Source organism: Scardinius erythrophthalmus, assembly GCF_964197995.2.
Source record: "Scardinius erythrophthalmus genome assembly, chromosome: 23".
Lineage (NCBI taxonomy): Eukaryota > Metazoa > Chordata > Actinopteri > Cypriniformes > Leuciscidae > Scardinius > Scardinius erythrophthalmus.
In genome coordinates, this window is record NC_138243.1 from 28,485,770 (window position 1) to 28,507,201 (window position 21,432).

At 37.4% G+C, this 21,432-nt stretch overlaps 1 protein-coding gene across 1 annotated transcript; it reads right to left on the bottom strand.

Annotated features, from left to right (window-relative positions):
* Positions 1-281: 281 nt before the first annotated feature.
* Positions 282-19,013, bottom strand: mfsd14ba (major facilitator superfamily domain containing 14Ba). Its single transcript, XM_081353576.1, has 12 exons — positions 18,665-19,013; positions 16,731-16,829; positions 9,644-9,706; positions 9,439-9,566; positions 8,830-8,944; positions 7,516-7,734; positions 6,701-6,814; positions 5,088-5,159; positions 4,121-4,233; positions 3,919-4,016; positions 1,863-2,020; positions 282-1,121 (listed from the first exon to the last, which is right to left on the bottom strand). Exons 1-12 carry the CDS (start codon positions 18,764-18,766, stop codon positions 906-908), a joined length of 1,497 nt encoding a protein of 498 aa, XP_081209702.1. The 5' UTR covers positions 18,767-19,013; the 3' UTR covers positions 282-905.
* Between the last annotated feature and the right edge of the window lie 2,419 nt (positions 19,014-21,432).

Genomic DNA, 21,432 nt, shown 5'->3' on the forward strand with positions numbered 1-21,432 from the left:
AATACACACACAATTATGTCAAAAGGCCCATCGTGTGGAGTATTCGTGTAAACACAGCCAGTTATGTCTCATGTGAAAGTAAACGGTTGGGTGTAGATGTGTATCTGTATAATGGATCCATGCGTTTGGTCTTAAAGAGACAGCAGCCTAATAAACCTGCTAATCTTTGTCTCCTAAATGTTAATCAAACAAAAGAGAAAATATCTCACTGCTCGTGACTGAATAACTTTTGTCGCTTTAATAATAATATATTTATATTTAATTCTTTAATTTTATTTTTTCATCTGATTGTTCAATTTCTGTTTAATAAACCTATTGTATTGGAAAAAATGTTTTTTAGTTTATATTGTCCTATTGTTCGTAATTTGCTGATTTGTTCTTATTTTTAATAACAAAAATGAAATAAAATAACTATATTGTGATATATATTGTTATCATGAAATAGGACTTTGATCATATCGCCCACCACTAGTCGCAATGACCCTGTTTTCATGAAATTCATCCAGATTTTCTTCAATCTTACGAGAGTAACGATAAGCTTCAAGTCACCACAAGCTCCATAAACAATAACCTTTGCTGCACTTTGCCCAAATATCTATATACTGTACATAAAGAGCTTTGCATTCAAACTCCAGAAGAATCACCAACACGACCAAACTCCACCACAGCGCATCCAATCCTACTGATCGAGCCCTTAGTGTTGATTCATTTGTACACTGAATGTTAAACACTGTAAAAACGGTCAATAAAAAAGCCTCCGAGCCTCCGTTTCATCAAAACAACAAAAATCAGATAAAACACACTAAATAAATACAGCTCGCTCCCAAACGTTAGTCGCTGGACAGGTGGAGGGTTGTTTTTTCTTTTTTCTTTTTCCCAAACGTGATTTGGGTTGAGAGTTACAGTCACACAGTGCTGTCCTCCAGCAGCGGTTCGAAGTCCTCGTCGCTCCCCGGCAGCGGCGTGTTGGTGTGGGCTCCGGCCAGACTCGCGCTGCTCTTACTGGTCTGGCAGGGAGTCGCTGGTGGCGACGGGTTGTCCGGTATGAAGAGAGCGACTATAAACGCCACCACTACCGTGCAGGCGCCCAGGAGGAACGGAGGACCGGGGATTAATGTCTTCTACACAAAAATAAGAAAAGAAATCAACATTAGATGAGCCATCCATGATCTATGATGTATCAGCTAATGAGTGATATATATATATATATATATATATATATATATATGTATATATTATTTATGTTGTATATATGTGACCCTGCACCACAAAACCAGTCATATGGGCCATTTTTTTTAAATTGAGATTTATACATCATCTGAAAGCTAAAAGCTTTCCATTGATGTATGAATTGTTATGATAGGACAATATTTTGCAGCGATACAACTATTTGAACATCTGGAATCTGAGGGTGCAAAAAAATCTAAATATTGAGAAAATCTCCTTTAAAGTTGTTCATTTATGTTCACGATAGTGCTGCATTCACTCACAAAAATACATGTTTTATATATTTATGGTAGGAAATTTACAAAATGCCTTCATGGAACATGATCTTTACTGAATATCCTAATGATTTTTGGCATAAAAGAAAAATCGGTCATTTTGACCCATAGAATGTATTGTTGGCTATTGCCACAAAGCGACATGTGACTGGTTTTGTGATCCAGGGTCACACATATATATAATAATTTAAAACAAAGTCATTGTACCCAAATAGATTCAATACTTACATTAAAAAAGAAACATTTTAAGCATTTAATATGCCTTGAGTGCTTTTGTGTGATGATGCAAATTAATCAATTGCAAACTCTTCCTGTAAAACAGACAGACTGAGTGTGAAGGCGGTTGAACGGATCGTGTACCTGTGTGGGGGGGGCCTGTACGGGGATGTCGTAGTCGGGTTGGATGGTGGTGATCCCACTCAGCTCGACGTTAAAGAGGAAGAAAACGAAGCCATACAGCGCAGGACCCAGTCCGTTACAGAGACCCCGAATTCCTGTTATCATGCCCTGAACCAGACCTAAGGTAACAAAACACACAGCTTATATTCATAAGCTCTTGATGGCTGAGATTGTCAAAACCCAAAAAGAAATGAAAATGTGACTTTCTTAATACATGTTTCAATTCATTAGTTATTTTAATGGGGTCCTATTGCACTTTTTCAACTGTCTTTAGTGTGTGATACTGCAGTTTGAGCGTGAAAAAGGTCTGCAAAGCACTAAGTTATTCTGTATATCAGTGTCAGTGTTTCTGAACTCCCTGAAATGCCTCCATTGTAGTTTCTTTGCGGGAACAAATACGTCACAATATTCTTCATTTAAAGGTGCCTTGTGTAATGTCCACCAAAAAATCAATTCATACTCCACATTCCATACCAGATGGGGGCAGTATACCTCCAGAAAGTGAGTTGGTCTATTCTAGAGTAACAACCGAGAAACGGCATAGTCTCTATGCTCCGCCCCTACCTTCACAACGACCCTAGAGCCATAGCCGAAGCCGAGCCAACTCCTAATAGAGGACGTTTTGACTCAAGAGGAACGTTGGTTGATGTCAAGTGATTTTGAAATATGACATCTTCAAGATACTTCCCTTCACCTTTACCAGTGAATATGTTCATATTCGTGAGACACACGCAATTGACACTTTTCACACGCTCTCACGCCACACATCAATTTTCTCACGCACAGAAAAATCGCGAAGCAAAGAGGACACGGAGACCGACAGACTAGACAGAGCAGGTTAGTTATGATATAAAAAAATCTCAGCTCTCAGATTCTGTCAATTTTATTACGCAATTCAAACAATAAATACCGTTTTGGCGCTTGTAAATGTTACACGACAGATCCCTAGCGCACGTGAACCGATCATCTCTACTAGCTAATAGTAAAAAAAACAAGAACACTGTTGAAAGATACAGTAGGCTACAACTTACCAAAATGTATTCCTCATACATAATATCGACCAATCAGTGTTTTTTATCAGCGTGAAGAGGTCAATAACATAGCTGGAGAACAATTATGTCAGATTTACCTCAGGAAAGCCATTTAATAAACATAATATAGGGTCACGTAGTATAGGTCACGTAGTTTGCGATTCCGCGCACGTTTTTTTCCCTGCAGCGGGTGGTTGTGGTGGTGGTAAGGGTCTCTTGCCAAGGGCTTCAGCCATTCTTCCACTCTCTTCCCTGAACTGAAATGTTCCACACGATTGACATCAGGTTCAAGTACGCCCACAAGCCGTGCGAGTTATTCGTGTACTGCAGTTTGGCTGGTGGTTATGTTGCCCGCATACCGCCTCCCATGGCCGAAACTGGTATTATGACACCTGTCGGGCCGTGGCTAGTAATTTAGCATGCTAATTCAGGTTGATATCTCTGCAGCACTATAACTTAAAACAATTTTAATGACATAATCGCCCTTATTTCTTCTCATTCTTTTGATGCGCGTAGCTCATTTTTGGGATATTTTTACCTCAATTTTTACACATGGCACCTTTAAATAATTAATACGCAGAATAAAGGGGCGGGGCCTGGTTGAGTTAGTTAGTAGTGTGTTGAAACTGGTGGTTATGGTAAGGAGCGGGACATTTCCCAAACACACTCAAAGTGCTTGACCAATCACAACACACTGATCCAGCCGACCAATCAGAGCACAGTGTGCTTTTCAGAAGGAGGAGCTTCATAGAGACAGGAACTAAACAGAGCGTTACTGACAGACTGGGAAGAGACGAGCTGAACCAATGGATATTTTGGTAAAAATAAGGTGTTTTTGAACATTCAAGCAAGAAAAACTATTCTAGTAGAGCACCAAAAAAACATCAAGACTTTGAAAAAGGCCACAATAGGTCCCCTTTAAAGAAAAAGTGTTTGTTTTTCCAAAGAAGTTTTAAAAATGTGAAAGTTTGCACATAAGACTTTACCCTGTTTATCCGGATCTGCACTGCGTGACACTAAAGCGCTCACTGCAGGGAACGTTATGCTGGACATGGCTGCCACCGCACCGGCCGCCCACATCATCCTAAATGACAACAAAAAATAACATCACGTGACTCACTCTTCTTAAACCAGACAGTTGTTAAGTAACGTCTGCATTTATCTTGATCTAGATAGACGTTAACTCACCACGGCTCGGACCCTAAACCGTACCAGGCCAGCTGGAGAATCTGGAAACCCAGACCCAGAAGAACTGTGTTCTTATTCCCGATGGTCCTCATTAATAAAGTAAGAAAAAGCGTCTGTCGGGAAACACAAGGGAATGAATAATTACACCGTCCTGCTTCATATTTGCTGCATTAAATCCAATGCTTGTTTCTTACTAATTTTGGGGTGCTGATTCAAAAAATACAATACATTATGTGCATTTCATGGCCTGATTTCAAGGTTAGAATTATGGCCAGTGTTTTCTGCTTTATCTGTGGGTGTTTTACTACATCCAGACATACGTGTCAGAAAATTGCAGATTTTGTGCAAAAAAAGCTTATTTATAAACTTATGTAAAGTTATTTGACATTTAATAGAGTGTTTGACTCCTTTGCAGATTGTTTAATGATAAACTTACACATTTATACCGTTAAATTATACATTTTGAATACTTGTCATTAAAACCAAAAGTTTTGATACCTCACTGCTTTTGTCATTTTGATAAGTGCATTAAAGCTGATACATACTGTACATATAATATGAAAAATCTATATTCTTATTTTGTTTATTACTTATGTTTTACTCCGCATCATCAAGAGTAGGCCTTTTTACGCATTTTTCCCCCAGATGCAGGGCTGTGTTATTATTGGACTGAAACTTCATTGTTTCCATTGCTACGCTGTATTGAATTACAAATGAAGTGAAGCAAAGCTGCTAGAATTCACCTCGGTTGCTAAAAATAAAACATCAGCACTTAAAAAAAACCAGCTAGTGCCGTGCTATCTGCTCATTACAGCTCTGCCTATATTTCATTACATTTACCGCTGAACTTTTAAAGGAATTCAATTCAATTAGAAAGCGTTTGTGAGAGCCACTTTCACAAGATGCCTTTCCAGCTCAACGACACAAGTAATAAGGCAGAGCGAAGAATATTGCCTCAATTAAATACCTGCGCCAGGATGGAGAGGATTCCCACCACGCCGATGAACACAGCGATCGTTTTGGGCGAGAAGTTAATGACCTGAGAGACACAGAGAAAGAGCCACATCGCTATCAGTCTGCACCACTGGGCCTGAATCGAATTAACTCTGTTATGTCCAGTAATGAGCCGTCACTGAACTGAACTGAACAGCCAGACAAGATGCCACTAACAATCCACATAAACCTGGAACTTCCTAAGGAACATAAGTATGTGAAATATAAGTCTGTGTCACATGACCTTGTTACATTGCATGTTTAATTAAGGCGAGACACTACAGGTGAATAGGGTAACATTTTTATCTAGCAGATATCACCATGAAACTTTCCCAGTTGATTACCTATGTATTACAAGTTTTCTGTAATTTAATGTTGAAATATGCAAATCTAATTAAATATGCGCTAATTTGCATATATTTAAAAAAAAAATCTGAGTATTGGATAAAGCCAGGTTAAAAATTATTTTTTTCATTGTGTTCACATATTAGATGGGAAACAAATTACAGAGGGATTTATGGATATCTACTTTTGTTATCCTGTAAATCAGAATATACTGTCAATAGCCTTAAAACAATGATTTTCGCCATGTTGTTTGGAATAAAATGTTATATAAATCAGGCTAGGAATAATATATTAACAAATCCCTCTGTAAATGTCTTCATAATATAACTAGGTACAAGACTGGAAAGTGTGGTGTATATCGGTGCTACTGAAGTGGAGATTTCGGACTTGGAGAATGAGAGAAAAGTCATTTTGAGAAAACGGGCTTTAAAGATTTATCATCAGCCAATGAGATTGCGCATTCAGCCCTTTTACTTTCACGATTGGTTGCTGATAAAAAGGAATTGACCATATTTGGATCCGACAGGATTGTACAGGAGAGAGAGAGCTTCCTAACGGTGCATGTGATGACAGGGAGCAGCATGTTGATTAAGAACACCAACTTTTGTTGAATTTATGAGAAATCTACAGACGCAAACAGACAAAGTGTAGTAAAATAAAGACCTAAATGTGCATTTCAGACTTTTTTTCACCACAAGTCTGAAAGAAGACATGTTATTGAAGACAAATATTCAAAAATCTCAAAATTGACCAGTAAAAAAAACGAAACAATGTTTTTGCCTGCCGTGTCTCGCCTTAAGTAAGTGAAGTCCAGTTATCATATATGGGTGTGGGTTCAGTTGTTGTTTTTTTGGAAGAAATGAATACATTTATTCAGCAAGGGTGCTATATACTGGCAAAATTGTTTGGTCTTCGTGCATGCACAAATTTGCATATTTCACAGACAGTATGAGCAGTACGGTAGTGTTTTTGTTTACTGATCCTACTTTTACTTGTTTACTTAATTTGAAGCATGTTGCCGCTAAAACACTTCCAGCAATAAGTGCAGCACCCTCCGAGCAAATGAATCATGGGAGTGTTAAACAATAGCAGACAGTGAAAACACGCACTCAGTTGTTGCATAAACCGCCCTGGAGGATGAGCTGCTAATTAAAGTTTAATGGAAGCAGACAGCTGGTTTAATATGGGAACATTAAATATAGATTCGTCACATTTGTTCATTATAAACCCAAGGATCCTTACCTGACGCAAGTAGAGGAAAAAGCTGGAGTATTGACCCGCCTCGGGCAGATAGGACAGAAATACTGTTATACAAATGAGTAGAACGGTTGTGTCCTGTCCAACTTTCCGCAAAGACTGTGAAAAACACAAACATCATCAATAAATCATCCAGTATCTCATTAAAAATAAGTCTGCTATGTTTTGTATATCATGATTTAAGTTAAGACTTTACAATAAGGTCCTTATAGTAATGCATTAACTATATTTATTACAGTATTTATTAAATTAGTTCATAGAAATATAACTATTCATCATGTTAGGTCGAGTCCATGAAATATAATTAACAGATACAGATTTTGATTTTATTAATGTATTGGTAAATTTTAAAATGATAGTTTAACCAAAAATGAAAATTCCAAACCTGTATGAGTTTCTTTCTTCTGTTGAACACAAAAGAAGATATTTTAAAGAGTGTTTGTAATCAAGCTTGGCTGCAGCCATTGACTTCCATAGTAGGAAAAAAAAGTCAATGGGTGCCATCAACGGTCTAGTTACCAACATTCTTCAAAACATCTTCCTTTGTGTTCAACAGAAGAAAGAAATACATGTTTGGAACAACTTGAGGGTGAATAAATGATGACAGAATTTTGAGATTAAGATTAATAAATGCTTTAGAAGTATTTTTCATTGTTAGTTCCTGTTATCTAATGCACTTGCCTAAGGTTAACAAATGAAACTTTATTCTTAAGTTTTACCAAAAAGCTTTAACATGGGTGCAAAACTGAGATGCAATCATTTCCAAAGACATTTTATGAACATATCCTGTAAATCCTTACAGCAATCGGGTCGGCCTGTTCCCAGGTGATTGGCGCTCCCCAGGTGTTGAGCCTCATCTTGTCGGGCAGCGACTCTGGGACGGCCAGCAGAATGAAGCAGATGTCGGCCAGAGCGATGAGGGTCGCCAACAGCACCACCATATTATCACCGTAACTGGCCGAGAGGTACGCACCGATGGCCGGGCTGGTGACCAGACTCGCTGCAAACGTCGCAGAAACCTGGAACCATTAAACAGGCATGAGGAATGTAAGCAGTGTTGTGCCTGAACGCGTTCATTGAACGATAGTTCATGAACTCGTTCATATTTTGGGTGAACGTGAACTGAACGTACTGTATTACTGCCTGATGAACGTTACTGTGAACTCGTTCATTCTGGTGTCTGTGAACGCCACGCTCTCTCAGTTTAACTTCGTTCAATAGAGTGCCAGATTTCTCTTCCAGGCGAAAACCCGGCTAAAACACACTGTAAACCGGCCTTAATATGTAGCGGAAAAAACACCCAATTTGGCAACACCAGCCACCAGTGTCCACTGACTCTCTTGTTCGATCTCGTTCATCAAAATGAACAAATCTTTTTTCGAGTCATTTCGTTCATTTAAGGGGCTTTAAATGTTATACTATTAACTGGCAAATTCCCAGAACACATCCACCTACACAATCTTGATCATATTCTGAATTAAGAAATCATTATAATGCTGTCAAAAATCGGTTACAGGGAACATAAATAACTTTACCTTCCGAGTCTTTCGTTCATTTGTCACGTGACAGACGCAATGAATGGATCGTTCTTGAACAACTCATCACGTACGTTACACATCAAAACAAAAAGCAGCAAGGAGGCGTCGTATGATCAATTTAAGTGTTTTATGACAAGGTCGGTGAGGATGGGAAAAATCTGACGCATAGCTTCAGTGTTAAAACTGATAAAATAATTGTCTGTGGTTCTATATAGGCTGTGGCAATCATTTTGAAAAATAATATCTCGCAGCAACATGGAAAAAAGAACTATGAACTAGTTCATTTTTGGAACTGTGAACTTAGTTCAAAATTTTTAAGTATGAACTATGAACTGAACTAGTATTTTAACTAGTTTAAAATTTGTGAACTGAACTTTGAACTAGTTCATGTAGAAAGTGAACTTTCCCAACACTGAATGTAAGTAACTCCGTCCATACAGCTGGGTCAAGGACACTGAATCCAGGTCATGCAGAAGTTTGGGAATAGAAATATCCTAAATTAGCTTCACTGATTTGACCAGTCGCATCACTCATATTTCCTGAATGCATTTAGTATTTAATAAATGAGCCGCTTACAAGTCCATATGCCGTACTCCTCTCGTGCACATCCGTAACGTCTGCGATGTACGCGAAGATTACGGAGAAAGTGACGGAAAAAGCACCGGACACCGATATCATGGCAAAGTACCACCTGAAAATAACAAGAGTTAACATAATTATTAACATGATTTGTTTGTTGGACAAACAAGGCTGCATATAACACTTTTTTTTTTTTTATATATTAAATGTAATACAATTATAATTATTAATATTATACATTTTTATTAAATTAAAAAAATCCATATTAAAATTTAAATATAACATATATATTTAAATAGCCTTATATATTTTTTACTAGAGAAGTTTTATACAGTTTTACAATTTTGTAACTATAAATTAAATTGATACTAATAAAATTTACTTCATACTTTTATTTTTAAGGTAAATTATTCAAAAAGGATTATATTAAATATTATAAAATCTTATTAACAATATAAACTAGATGGATGGATGGATGGATGGATAGATTTCCATGACTTATTGACATGAAGATTCCATGATATTGATTTTCATAATCACAATATTCTCTACCAAGTATCATCTGGCCAATCGTATTGCTCGAGGTCACGGCGGGACGGGTCTTACCATGGACTGAGTCTCATGAGCGGGATGGGCGCACACGTGAAGAACACGGTAACCAATAGAAACGATCGCCTGCCCCACACGTCTGATAGAGCACCAATCAGCGGCGCGCTCATAAACGACAGCAGACCCTGATGAACCAAATGAGAAAAAATGATCTCGACAGGAACAGAGGAACTTATATAGTGAAATATATTACAACACTTACCTTCACTCCCTGAATGAGGCCGTTTATTAAAAACGTGTGTTTGGGGAATGTTTCGTGTAAAACCTAGAAATGAAAAATGCACATTTATGAAGAATCTGTGATAATCATTTCAATACGCAGATAAAACATCATTCAATTCATTTCTCAAAATGAAAGGTGCACCAAGTCGTTTCATGTGTCTGTTTTCCTGACTCTCATTTGCCTTCCCAACAAACCAGAGACTAGAGATGGGAATGATTTCAGCTCCATAAGGGTTCTGTTAACCAGTGTTATTTAAATTCTACAATAGTATTTATTCATATTTTGAATGCATTATATGAGAGGCGAGTGCATCTTCTTGTGCTTGAATAGTTGAAAATCACATTAATTGCACAATGCACACACAGGAATGGATAGGCGGAATAGAAATTTTAATAACAAGTATCCGATTCCTGACCTTAAGTATCCGATTCCTATCCGATTCCTGACCTTAAGTATCCGATTCCTGACCTTAAGTATCCGATTCCTATCCGATTCCTGACCTTAAGTATCCGATTCCTATCCGATTCCTGACCTTAAGTATCCGATTCCTGACCTTAAGTATCCGATTCCTATCCGATTCCTGACCTTAAGTATCCGATTCCTATCCGATTCCTGACCTTAAGTATCCGATTCCTGACCTTAAGTATCCGATTCCTATCCGATTCCTGACCTTAAGTATCCGATTCCTGACCTTAAGTATCCGATTCCTGACCTTAAGTATCCGATTCCGGGATTGGAATTTGATTCCCAGCCCTATATCTGTGTACAGGCAGTGATGATGTGGATGCAGGTCCTCCGCCTCATCAGACAATTCATTTTGACTTTTCGTCGAATTTTTTTTTAGCTTTGGCAAACTTTCAGCATTTGATTTATTCTCTTTAATTTTCTTTATTTTTTGAGTGTGCTTCATGGTTGTTTCTTTCTAATTATCTGGAAATGAATGGAAATTATCTATCTATCTCTTTCTAATTATCTGGAAAAATTGGTTTGAATAAATGATTCAATGACTCAATCACATAAATGATTCAGTGACGTGGGTGTTTAAATCAGGTTTGTGATCTTTTAAAGGTCCTATGACATGCTGCTTTTTGGATGCTTTTATATAGGCCTTAGTGGTCCCTTAATACTGTATCTGAAGTCTCTTTCCCCAAATTCAGCCTTGGTGCAGAATTACAGCCACTACGAGCCAGTCCCACAATGAGCTTTCCTTAGGACGTGCCAGTTCTGTGTCTGTAGCTTTAAATTAGGGATGTTAATGATTAATCAACGATCGATTAATTGTCTATAATACATTTAATCGATAAAACTTATCGATCATCGATTAAGCAGGTTATGTTTGGGACCATTTTACACCTTCATCATGACTATAAGTTTGTGTGTGCATTCGCAGCCTTTTTTTTGTGCAAATGTAAGTTGTAATGTTGTGTTTATTTTGTGTAGGCCTAACATATCTATATCTGATTTATCTCATATAGGATTAATTTGCTTAAGAATTAATGTAGTAAAGCTTAAGGTGATCCTCTTCAGTTATTATATTGTGAATTAGGCCTATTTGGGTTTAGTTGCCATAGTCGCGTTGCTCCAGAAATAGCGCGTCCACAACATGAGTCATTCTGAATGGCACGTAACTTAGTTCAAGTTCACTTGTGCATTCGCTTCATTTTGTGCAGATATAATTTGTAATATTATGTTTATTTTGTATATATCTGATTAATCTCATATAGGATGCGTTTCTTTCAGTTAAATAACGCGCTAGCAAAGTGCTCCAGTTTAACGGTATTCATTCAGCGCGCAGCTCAAACAGCAATGCACGGTTAATAATAACTATGATTAGGACTGTCATATTACATAACATGAGAACACTGTTTTATTAAATCATTGTGAATTCATTGGGTTTAGTTGCCATTTTCAGCGCATTGCTCCAGGAAGAGCACACAACAGTCACATATTCCAAGCACGCATCTGAGGCGTTGGTGACACTTTTCATTAGTTGTTATATTTGATTATTAAATAATTAATTTAATTTAATTAAATGATCAATCACATTGAAACATTTTACAGTCCTACTAGCCCTTTATTTAGATTAAAAACCATTCTCATTCAGCATTTTGTGCAGTATTTGCACACACTGTCATGCTGTTGGCCATATGCCACTGCAGCAGACTCATAGTGCAGTGTTACAGCTAACGATTAATCGATTAATTGATCGTTAATTTAAACGACGATCGGTCATGGGAGTTTGTTAAAATTGACATCCCTACTTTAAATGCTAATGAGGAGGAGAGAGGCGGGGCAAGGTGGAGGGTGGGGGTGTGGCCTTGACCAGCTTGCAGCCACGGTTCCACGCGCTAATGTTTACAGTGGATGTATCGCAATTAGGGTTGCAAAATTATGGGAATTTTCAAAGATGGAAACTTTCCATGGGAATTTAAGGGAATTAACAGGAATTTATGGGAATAAACAGGAATAAACTGGGAATTTTCAAAGTTGAGGGTTGGCTCTTCATAGGGAACTTAAATATTGTTGAGGAACCCCTACTGGCACTGTGCATGCCTCCATCACATGTACAGAAGCTCAAAGCACAAGACTATTGAAGGCACACATTTGAGCCTGTGGACTAAACAAAGTGAAGTAAGTTTTGATGATATTATGGGAAAATATATTTATTAAATGTTTAAATTGCAAATATCACATACAAATGTTTTCATCTAGTAGATAGCAAGCTGATAAGTTAGATGCTAAATAAGCTAGCATAACTTTATTTACCACATAAGTAGAGCTGGACGGGATGACGGAATATATCGTTACCGCGGAAGAAAATGTCAACCGTAACAGATTTTTTTTTATTCCGTGTAAACCGCAACATATAAATAAGTAGGCGTGGTTAACTCGCGTGCAATTTCATATATCAATATTCTAACGGATAGAAATAACCTTAAATAATGTATCTATCCGTCTCTTATGTGTACAGTTACTTTCAGAGTGGACGCGCAAGCGGTTGCCGTGGTAATGAATATTTCCAAAATTCCCCAGCTTAACTTCCCATGGAAATTTACCGGAAATTTTCCGCCTCTTTGCAACCCTAATCATCGCAATAGATCTAGATGAAGAGGCACCTGAAGAAGTTGCAACTCAGCGGCTACAGCAGGACGTCTCCAAATGGTTAGTTTAAAATATTGTGTCTAGATACGGTAGTTTAGTTGGTTTGTTTATGTATTCTGTTACAGTTATTATCATGTAGCTAACGCTAGCCTACGTTGTTGGCTTTTCATGTTGCTCTAATTTGCTATCGTTCTAAAGCTGTATTAGCATCTATATCAGTAATCTTTGTAGTTTAGAGAAGACTGTACTCTGGCTCATTTTTTAATGACAAAGTTCTCCATGTCCCCGTATATTGAAGTCATGTTACACACAACCCATGATTTACTCCTGAAGATTTACTTCTACTAAACACCTGCTTGTCCACTCTGTCATATATATATACATATGAAGAGTTCAGATGCAAAAGCCTCTAAGTGCCATCAGAAATTTTCTTCTAGAATGAACATTTTTATTATCATTTGATCATTATTTAATTTTTTATCAATCTCGTATATTTAAGTTCAGTAATTTCACTTAAATGCCAATTAATAGATAATTTTCATTGGCATTTAAGTGAAATTACTGAACTTAAATATACGAGCTTGATAAAAATGATCATTCTATGAGAAAATTTCAGATGGCACTTAGAGGCTTTTGCATCTGAACTCTTCATGTATATATATATGTATGTATGAAATGTTTGGTGCAGACATACAAAACTTTGGGAAGTTGGAAGCTGCGCATTTTCCAGAGCAAATAAAATTAACCCACTGGTTCTTCAGAGGCTCGAATGAAGGAACTAAAAAATACTTTTGTGTTCATTTGTACATCCAAACACTGAGCAACTGCCATGCTTCGCTCGTTTGCAAGCCATGATGTCTCTTGAGGAAAAAACAATATCGCGCTCGCGTAGCTCATATTCTCATGGGCGGGCAAAGAAGAGAAAGGGGAGGTAACCTTTCCCCGTATGACGACATAAGGGGAAGATTCCAGATTGGCCCGTCTGAGCTTTCATTTTCTCAAAGGCGGAGCAGGATACCCAGGGCTTGGGTTACACCTATCGTCATTTCTAGCCACTTGGGGACCATATGTAGGCTAGGGGATCTCATATTAATGTTAAAAAAACTCATAAAGTGAAATTTTCATGTCTTGGGACTAGGGCTGGGCGATAAAACGATAACAATAATTATCGCGATATAATTTTTCTCGATAAAACGATATCAAGAATTCGATAAATGCTCGATAATGTTTATGCGCCAAAAGCGGAAAGAAACTCATTTGAACCGCGCGCCACACGGACCATTTATCCGCTCGGCTCAAAGACCAAACAGCAGCGCAGCGCGAGCTCACTAGAGCTGATGCGTTTACTCTGATCGGTCTCGTCATGAGATCCAGCGAGAAGCGCACCATGAAATGTGGGATATACATATTGAATTGTATTATATTATTAATGTAGACGAAGTATTAAAGGACTGATGGAATATAATTACAGTATTTAATAATGTATTTAGGCAACTGTTTTTCATACAAATACCATAGAAACCATAAAGTTACATTTTGCCATGATAGTGAGGTGCTACAGGCTATGCCTGGTTTCATCTGTGGTTGTCATGATCTAAATGCATGATACTGGATGACCAATAGTTAAGTTTAATAAAACTCAAACAGTCAGAATATTACATTTTACCAAATAAAAATTAGCACATGCAGAAACTAAGAAATTAATTGTCCAATAAAGATATTTATTTTGTTAAGGAAAAATGACAAATGTTTGAATGTTCTACCCATAGACTGTAAAAAGGTTCTACCTCAGATTTGTGAAATGTTCACCAGTTTGGCAAGTGTTTGTCCTGATGTTCTGACAATAAAGAGTAGTTTAAAACCACAATTAACGCTCTGGGCCGGGTTTCCCGATAACGATGTATCTTAGCTCTTAAGAGCGCTTTCTACGTGCAAGGTTACGAAAGCTCGCAGCAATTCCACGAGCGTTTCCCAAAAATGCACTTAACATGAACGCGCGAGAACGCGCTCTACGGGCTACTTAAGAGTCGCTGTCCATTCGTGAAGTTCTGAAATATAACCTTATATGGAATCGTATTCTGAACGTTTAACCTAATAATTGTCATCTGTTGTGGATTAGCAATCAAGACAAGTCTATATAAAGCACCTACAGGCGGAGGCACTGACAAAATTGAAAGGAATACCTTTCAAAAAGATTAAATTAATGTCCTTTTAGAGGAGATAGACAAAACAAAGATGTAATTTTTAACAGATTTAAAGGATTTATTTTATTTATTTTTTGTTCATTCATTTAATTTTGATTAAAATTATTAGATTAATTTATTTATATTTGTTTGTTTTGTTTTCTGTTTTGTTTTGTTTTCTTTTTAATTATTTAATTTATACATTAATTTAACCAACAACAAAAAAATAATAATAAAGTAATAAAGTGTACAATAAAGTACAATCAAAACCTTATATTATAATCACATTGCATTTGAATAAAGTTAAAGGTGTAATCTGCCGGTTGTCCTGCAGGTGTCCTCATAAATCTGTCTTCTTACGATGAACTTGAGGATGTACGATTACTCCAGAGCACTCGTAGTTCTACGAAGATTTTCAAGTGCTACTTAAGCTACGATGCTTTTGGGAAACAGACCGTAATATTAAGATCAGTCGTACGATCGTTTTTACGATCAACTTAGGCTTACGATGCTTTTGGGAAACGCAGCCCTGGTTTCTACAACTTGCACTTAGGAGCAAAAATCTGCCTTTAAACTTGAAAGAAATAAAATTTGACTTTTATCGTGATAATTATCGATATCGACTGATATAAAAAAGATTATCGTGATATTTTTTTTTTTTGGCCATATCGCCCAGCCCTACATGGGACCTTTAAAGGGTAACTAAACCCCTGGTCAGAGCCTGACTCCACTCCACCCACTGGCAATATTTGAAAAATGCTAGAAAAGTGGGCTGACCACAGCGGAGATAGAGGGGACGAACCGTGAGCGGGGGGCCTGAGACCCGCCGTCAGACTCTCTAAAATGGAGTTTGCTCACAGGGTCGCAAGACGACGTAAATATGCATCTGATGAGTTTTATCGAGTTGATGTCAATAGCGCGCGCTCTCTATAGGCATATTCATATTTTGCCGCTATGTGAAAAAATCCAGCAAAATGCGCCGACGCGTTTGTCGACCCCAGAGGATTAACTTTAGCCTAACCATAAATTGTGATTAAAATATATATGATCACTTACATCAAGACACCACTGCAGTGGTGGAGTCCATGCAGAAGGAGCAGCGTTTGGCACTGCGTCGCTGTTCAGCGCGAGCTGTGTGGAGAAGCCCATGTCCACCTCTATTGCGTTGGAAAAGCAATTCCGCGTAAAATACAGGTTTCACACTCACGGTCTTCCAGGCCAAGTGCATGCAAACACTGGCGCCTAATTTCCAAGTCTGCTGGAAAGCTATGCAGTCCAGCAGTGCTGCTGCACCCAGCACACTGCACCTACCACTGTACTAAATACAGATAAATCTACGCTAGCTCATCCAAGGGCGTGGTAGCTCGTACCAAGGGAGGGCGTGGTGAGCTGGAACCTGCCTACGTCACGCAGTACCGCTTACGTCACGCAGTACCGCAACATCCAATAGGAAAATTCAACTGCAGTAGCCACCGTTCAACCTGAAGAGGGCAGCACTCAGACGTTTTTACACCATATATTGTAGAATTAAAACACTTTATATCCAAATGTCAAAAAAGTTACTCGAATCAATGAACAGCACTAATAAAGCCCCATTCTTACAGATCATTAACTAAAAAAAGTTGGTTTAGGGTTTAGTTACCCTTTAAACGATTAATCGTGCAGCTCTACTTTATACTGACACCTACTGGTGTGAATTTTGGCAAACAACTTAGTGCACCTATAATTGAAGCATTTATCCTGATAAACTTCAAATATAAATGAGAATTATAATAACTCACAGTGAGCATTGGCGTCGTCAGGAGACCCCATGCAAAAAACTCCAGAAAGATGACCACAACAGCATGATACACACTCGGCTTCCCGATGCCCTGCTGGACCTGGAACATCACAAATATAAACAGCTCGTTATTAATAATGCTGATCATAATCTTCAGTGTGGCACATTTCCAAACTCCTCAGCTTTCAATGGGACTGATCTCATTGCTATTCCTCTGGGACACACAACTTCACTGCACAAAAGGGAAAAGAAAATCAGCCGTGCCAAACTCTCAAGCCACTTCTGACAGTCTTGAAGAATTGCTCAATATGCACTTATACCGTATCGTTTTTCTCGAATGGATAACTCTTGGCGAGTTAATAATGCAATTTAATCCCATTTGTACATAAAGAAGGAAACACACAGATGTTATGTGCGTGAAAACAGGAAACTTGTTTCCCATCCAAACATGAGATGGGAAAGTAGAGAGTTTGGGACATAAGTTATATAAATTTTAAATTAATTAAACTATTATTAAATATATACACATGTGCAAGTGTAAATATATATATATATATATGAAGAGTTTAGATGCAAAAGCCTCTGAGTGCCATCTGAAATTTTCTTCTAGAATGATAATTTTTATCAAGCTCGTATATTTAAGTTCAGTAATTTGACTTAAATGGCAATGAAAACCTATGAATTGTCATTTAAGTGAAATTACTGACCTTAAATATATGAGCTTGATAAAAAAAGATCATTTTATATATATATATATATATATAAATGTATATATATATATAAGGTTTTTTTTTATTCAAGTAAATTGGGGTGCTTTTTGCCATTAAGCGTTTAACAAACTAGCAAACAAATATTTGTCTTATTAATAAATAAATATACTAAATGTCTTATTGAAGGACTTTCAGGCTGGACGCGTCTCTGAACACTGACTTTTTTATTAATGAATCAAACCATAAACAGAAAGAAAAGACAGAACAGGTCAGACCTCGTAATTGTAGAAATGTAATTACATCGAATCTTCATGTAAAGTTTCACAAAAAAGATATAACATTATAAACACATACAGAGGGGACAATTATGCATCAGTGGTATTACCAAAAAAAAAAAATCAAGAATCTGTCACTTTTCTTGTTTTTAATCAACCTAAGAGATTTAAGAAATGTGTCCATTGCAATTAAGAAATGTGAAAAAGTAGGCTGCGAGTTAGAGAATTAACTTAATTAATGAAAGTCATTGGAGTAAGTTATTAGTTGTACCGTTATACTAACAGATTATATTTTTTTAAGTGAAAGGATCTGGAAGAATCAATGTTTGCCTATATGAAAAAAATCACATTGAAAAAATAAATGAATCAGTGTTTCATCCTTATTCGCACAAAATGAGCAAGAACTGTCAACATCCATATATTTTGCCACAGTATCATTTACAGGATACATTTTATGTAAGATTTGAAAATGAGCTTCATTCATCTTATTGGGAATGCAAGGTAACAAATAATCTTATTGAAGGACTCAAGATCAACAAGATGAGCAAATTACATCACAGACTAATGAATAAGTGAATGAAGATTTCGGCGTTCCCATGACAACAGATTGCGCGCGTGCGTCAGATAAATAGGTGTTGTGCGCGCGTTCGCGTGTTACGTAATAGCCGAACACAGCGCTTCAATTGGCTAATCTGTTAGCATCTCTCCTCACCTTCATGAAAACGATCGATATCACCCATGACACGTTTTGATACACTAAAAGAAATGATGTAAAGACCCTAGACGATACACAAAACGACAAAACGACGATTCAGTTCCTTTAAAAAATTAAAAGTGTTGTGATTTGTCAGCTAGCCGATCCGTTATAATCGCTCCGTGCGCGCGCACGTATGTAACGTTACGGATAAACGGATGTTAATGTTTATTGTATGATTGTATGTTATTCTTACCGGACTATCATGCTTCATTATGATCCTCTTGACCAGCACAACTTGTGGGCCGGTGTGATTCTGGTCTATCTCGCCTTTCTCCATCATCATCTTCTTCATCATTATGTCATCACATCCCGTGTGAGTAACATAGACTCCATCCTGCTGAGTGCATATCGGTGGTCCACCACCTCCTTCCAGCTTTAACAGCGGGTTCAGCCGTCCAAAATATAAGTTTAGTCTTTCTATTCAGTTATTTACTTCCAGCAGAAACCAGACTGTACCGAAAAATGCTGCTGTCTCACTGTCTCTGTCTGCCGTGTGTTGGTGTGCCGTGACTGCAGTGCGCAGAACAGCGACGCCTCGCGGTGAGAGTGTGAAACAGCGCATGCGCAGCTGTTCCTGGATCAGCGTCACGTGATGCTCTGGGTTCCTGTGCAGTGGCGGATGCTGCTCTCAGCTGATCTGGACTCAGGATGATGGACCAGTTTCTCACTGGGCGAGTGACAGAGCTGCGTCACACTTTATTACCTTATCAGGGAATGTTACCAAGGCTCACAGTGGAGGATGACACTTCACTTAGGGTGACCACCTGCTAATAAGCCCAAGGGGGGACAAGGGGTATGTTTCTGAGGGACAATGTGGGACACTGCCTGGCGCGGTGGTGCCCCCACCCCATGGGCAGACTCACTGTGGATAGTGGTTTACCCATTTCTAGCACATACCACCTTACATCATCATGGTATATTAATAATGCCCTATTCCCCTAAGCATGTATAATTGCTGATGTATGCTCATGAATAGGCCAACCAATGTGTATTTTTTCTAAATAAAGATTCATAATATTTTGAACATTCAATGAATTGACAGATGCACTTCCACTTACGATTTAGGCTACTATTTAATTTAATTTATTTTTCATTACCATTTATTCACTTTAAATAAATTATAATATAAAATTATAGGATTAACAGGAATTGTAGTTGTTCAACACCACAGGAACAATTAAAAAAAAAGTATTTTCAAAAAAAAAAATACGATTGACATCGTATTCCCCTCCATGTCCGATTGAGAAGGACGTTTTGCAAAGGTCACAAAAAGCCCTCTCGGTATCTCCCTCAACACCTTTCAGCCACAAATATTCATTTTCCCAGTCTTTCTTGAACCCACACCTTCTCTTTTTAATTTATGATGGCGGTGCCTCTCAGACAGTCTCTTTCTCCATTTTTCGAATTGGAAAGCGCGCATCTCCTTCCCAGTGTGTTTGGTATGCGCGTGCGTGCGCTGTCATGACAACAACGAAAAAGTTGACAACAGTCAGCAGTTCAACTGAGGGGTGGGTGTGGCAACAGTAGCGTGCTGAACTGTCAAGTAATGTTCGTTTGGCTGCCTGGGGCTCGAGGATAGAGCGACCAACTTTTTTTTGAGCAAGCATGGATTATGCGTGACACGGTCTCAATTTGCGGGACGCATGAATTGGGCTTCAAACGCTGTGCGCGCACGCGCTACGCGGGACGGGTGGTCACCCTAACTTCACTATCATGACTGATTACTATGGCCTCATCTATCTATCTATCTATCTATCTATCTATCTATCTATCTATCTATCTATCTATCCATCCATCCATCCATCCATCCATCCATCCATCCATCCATCCATCCATCCATCCATCCATCCATCCATCCATCCATCCATCCATCCATCCATCCATCTATCTATCTATCTATCTATCTATCTATCAATACTTCTATCTATCTATCTATCTATCTATCTATCTATCTATCTATCTATCTATCTATCTATCTATCTATCTATCTATCAATACTTATATCTATCTATCTATCTATCTATCTATCTATCTATCTATCTATCTATCTATCTATCTGTCAATACTTCTATCTATCAATACTTCTATCTATCAATCTATCTATCTATCTATCTATCTATCTATCTATCTATCTATCTATCTATATATATATATATATATCTATCTATCTATCAATACTTCTATCTATCTATCTATCTATCTATCTATCTATCTATCAATACTTATATCTATCTATCTATCTATCTATCTATCTATCTATCTATCTATCTATCTATCTATCTATCTATCTATCTATCTATCTATCAATACTTCTATCTATCAATACTTCTATCTATCTATCTATCTATCTATCTATCTATCTATCTATCTATCTATCTATCTATCTATCAATACTTATATCTATCTATCTATCTATACATCCATAAATACATCTATCTATCTATCTATCTATCTATCTATCTATCTATCTATCTATCTATCTATCTATCTATCTATCTATCTATCTATCTATCTATCTATCTATCTATCTATCTATCTATCTACACTTACATCCATCTCACTGTCTGTCGGTATATCTATTATCTATCTATGTATCGTTCTATCTATCGTTCTATCCATCTATCTCCCCGTCTGTCTGACTGTCTGTCTGTTTGTCTGTCTATCTATCATCTATCCATCTATCTCTCTGTCTGTCCGAAAAACAGGAAGCAAACTAAAGAAAGCTAAGCTGAATATTGCATTAAAATCAATAATATTTTAGATTATAAAATACAAAAACTATAAAAATATTACTTTAAAAAAAAACATTTTTAAAAGTTATTTTGTATTTAAAAATGTGATAAAGACCATAAGAGTGATTTTGTAGTATTTTGCTTTATCTCTACAATAAAGGCTATTTAAGTTAATATAACCTTAATACTTTTGACTGAAGCAATTCAGTCTTAAGGCTTAATCATGTTC

Coding starts and splice junctions, on each gene's coding strand:
- mfsd14ba (XM_081353576.1), bottom strand. CDS start 18,766: ATGATGAAGAAGATGATGATGGAGAAAGGCGAGATAGACCAGAATCAC. Junction 16,830..18,664: donor TAATGAAGCATGATAGTCCG/GTAAGAATAACA, acceptor GTGATGTTCCAG/GTCCAGCAGGGCATCGGGAA. Junction 1,122..1,862: donor TACAGGCCCCCCCCACACAG/GTACACGATCCG, acceptor ATTTTTGTGTAG/AAGACATTAATCCCCGGTCC.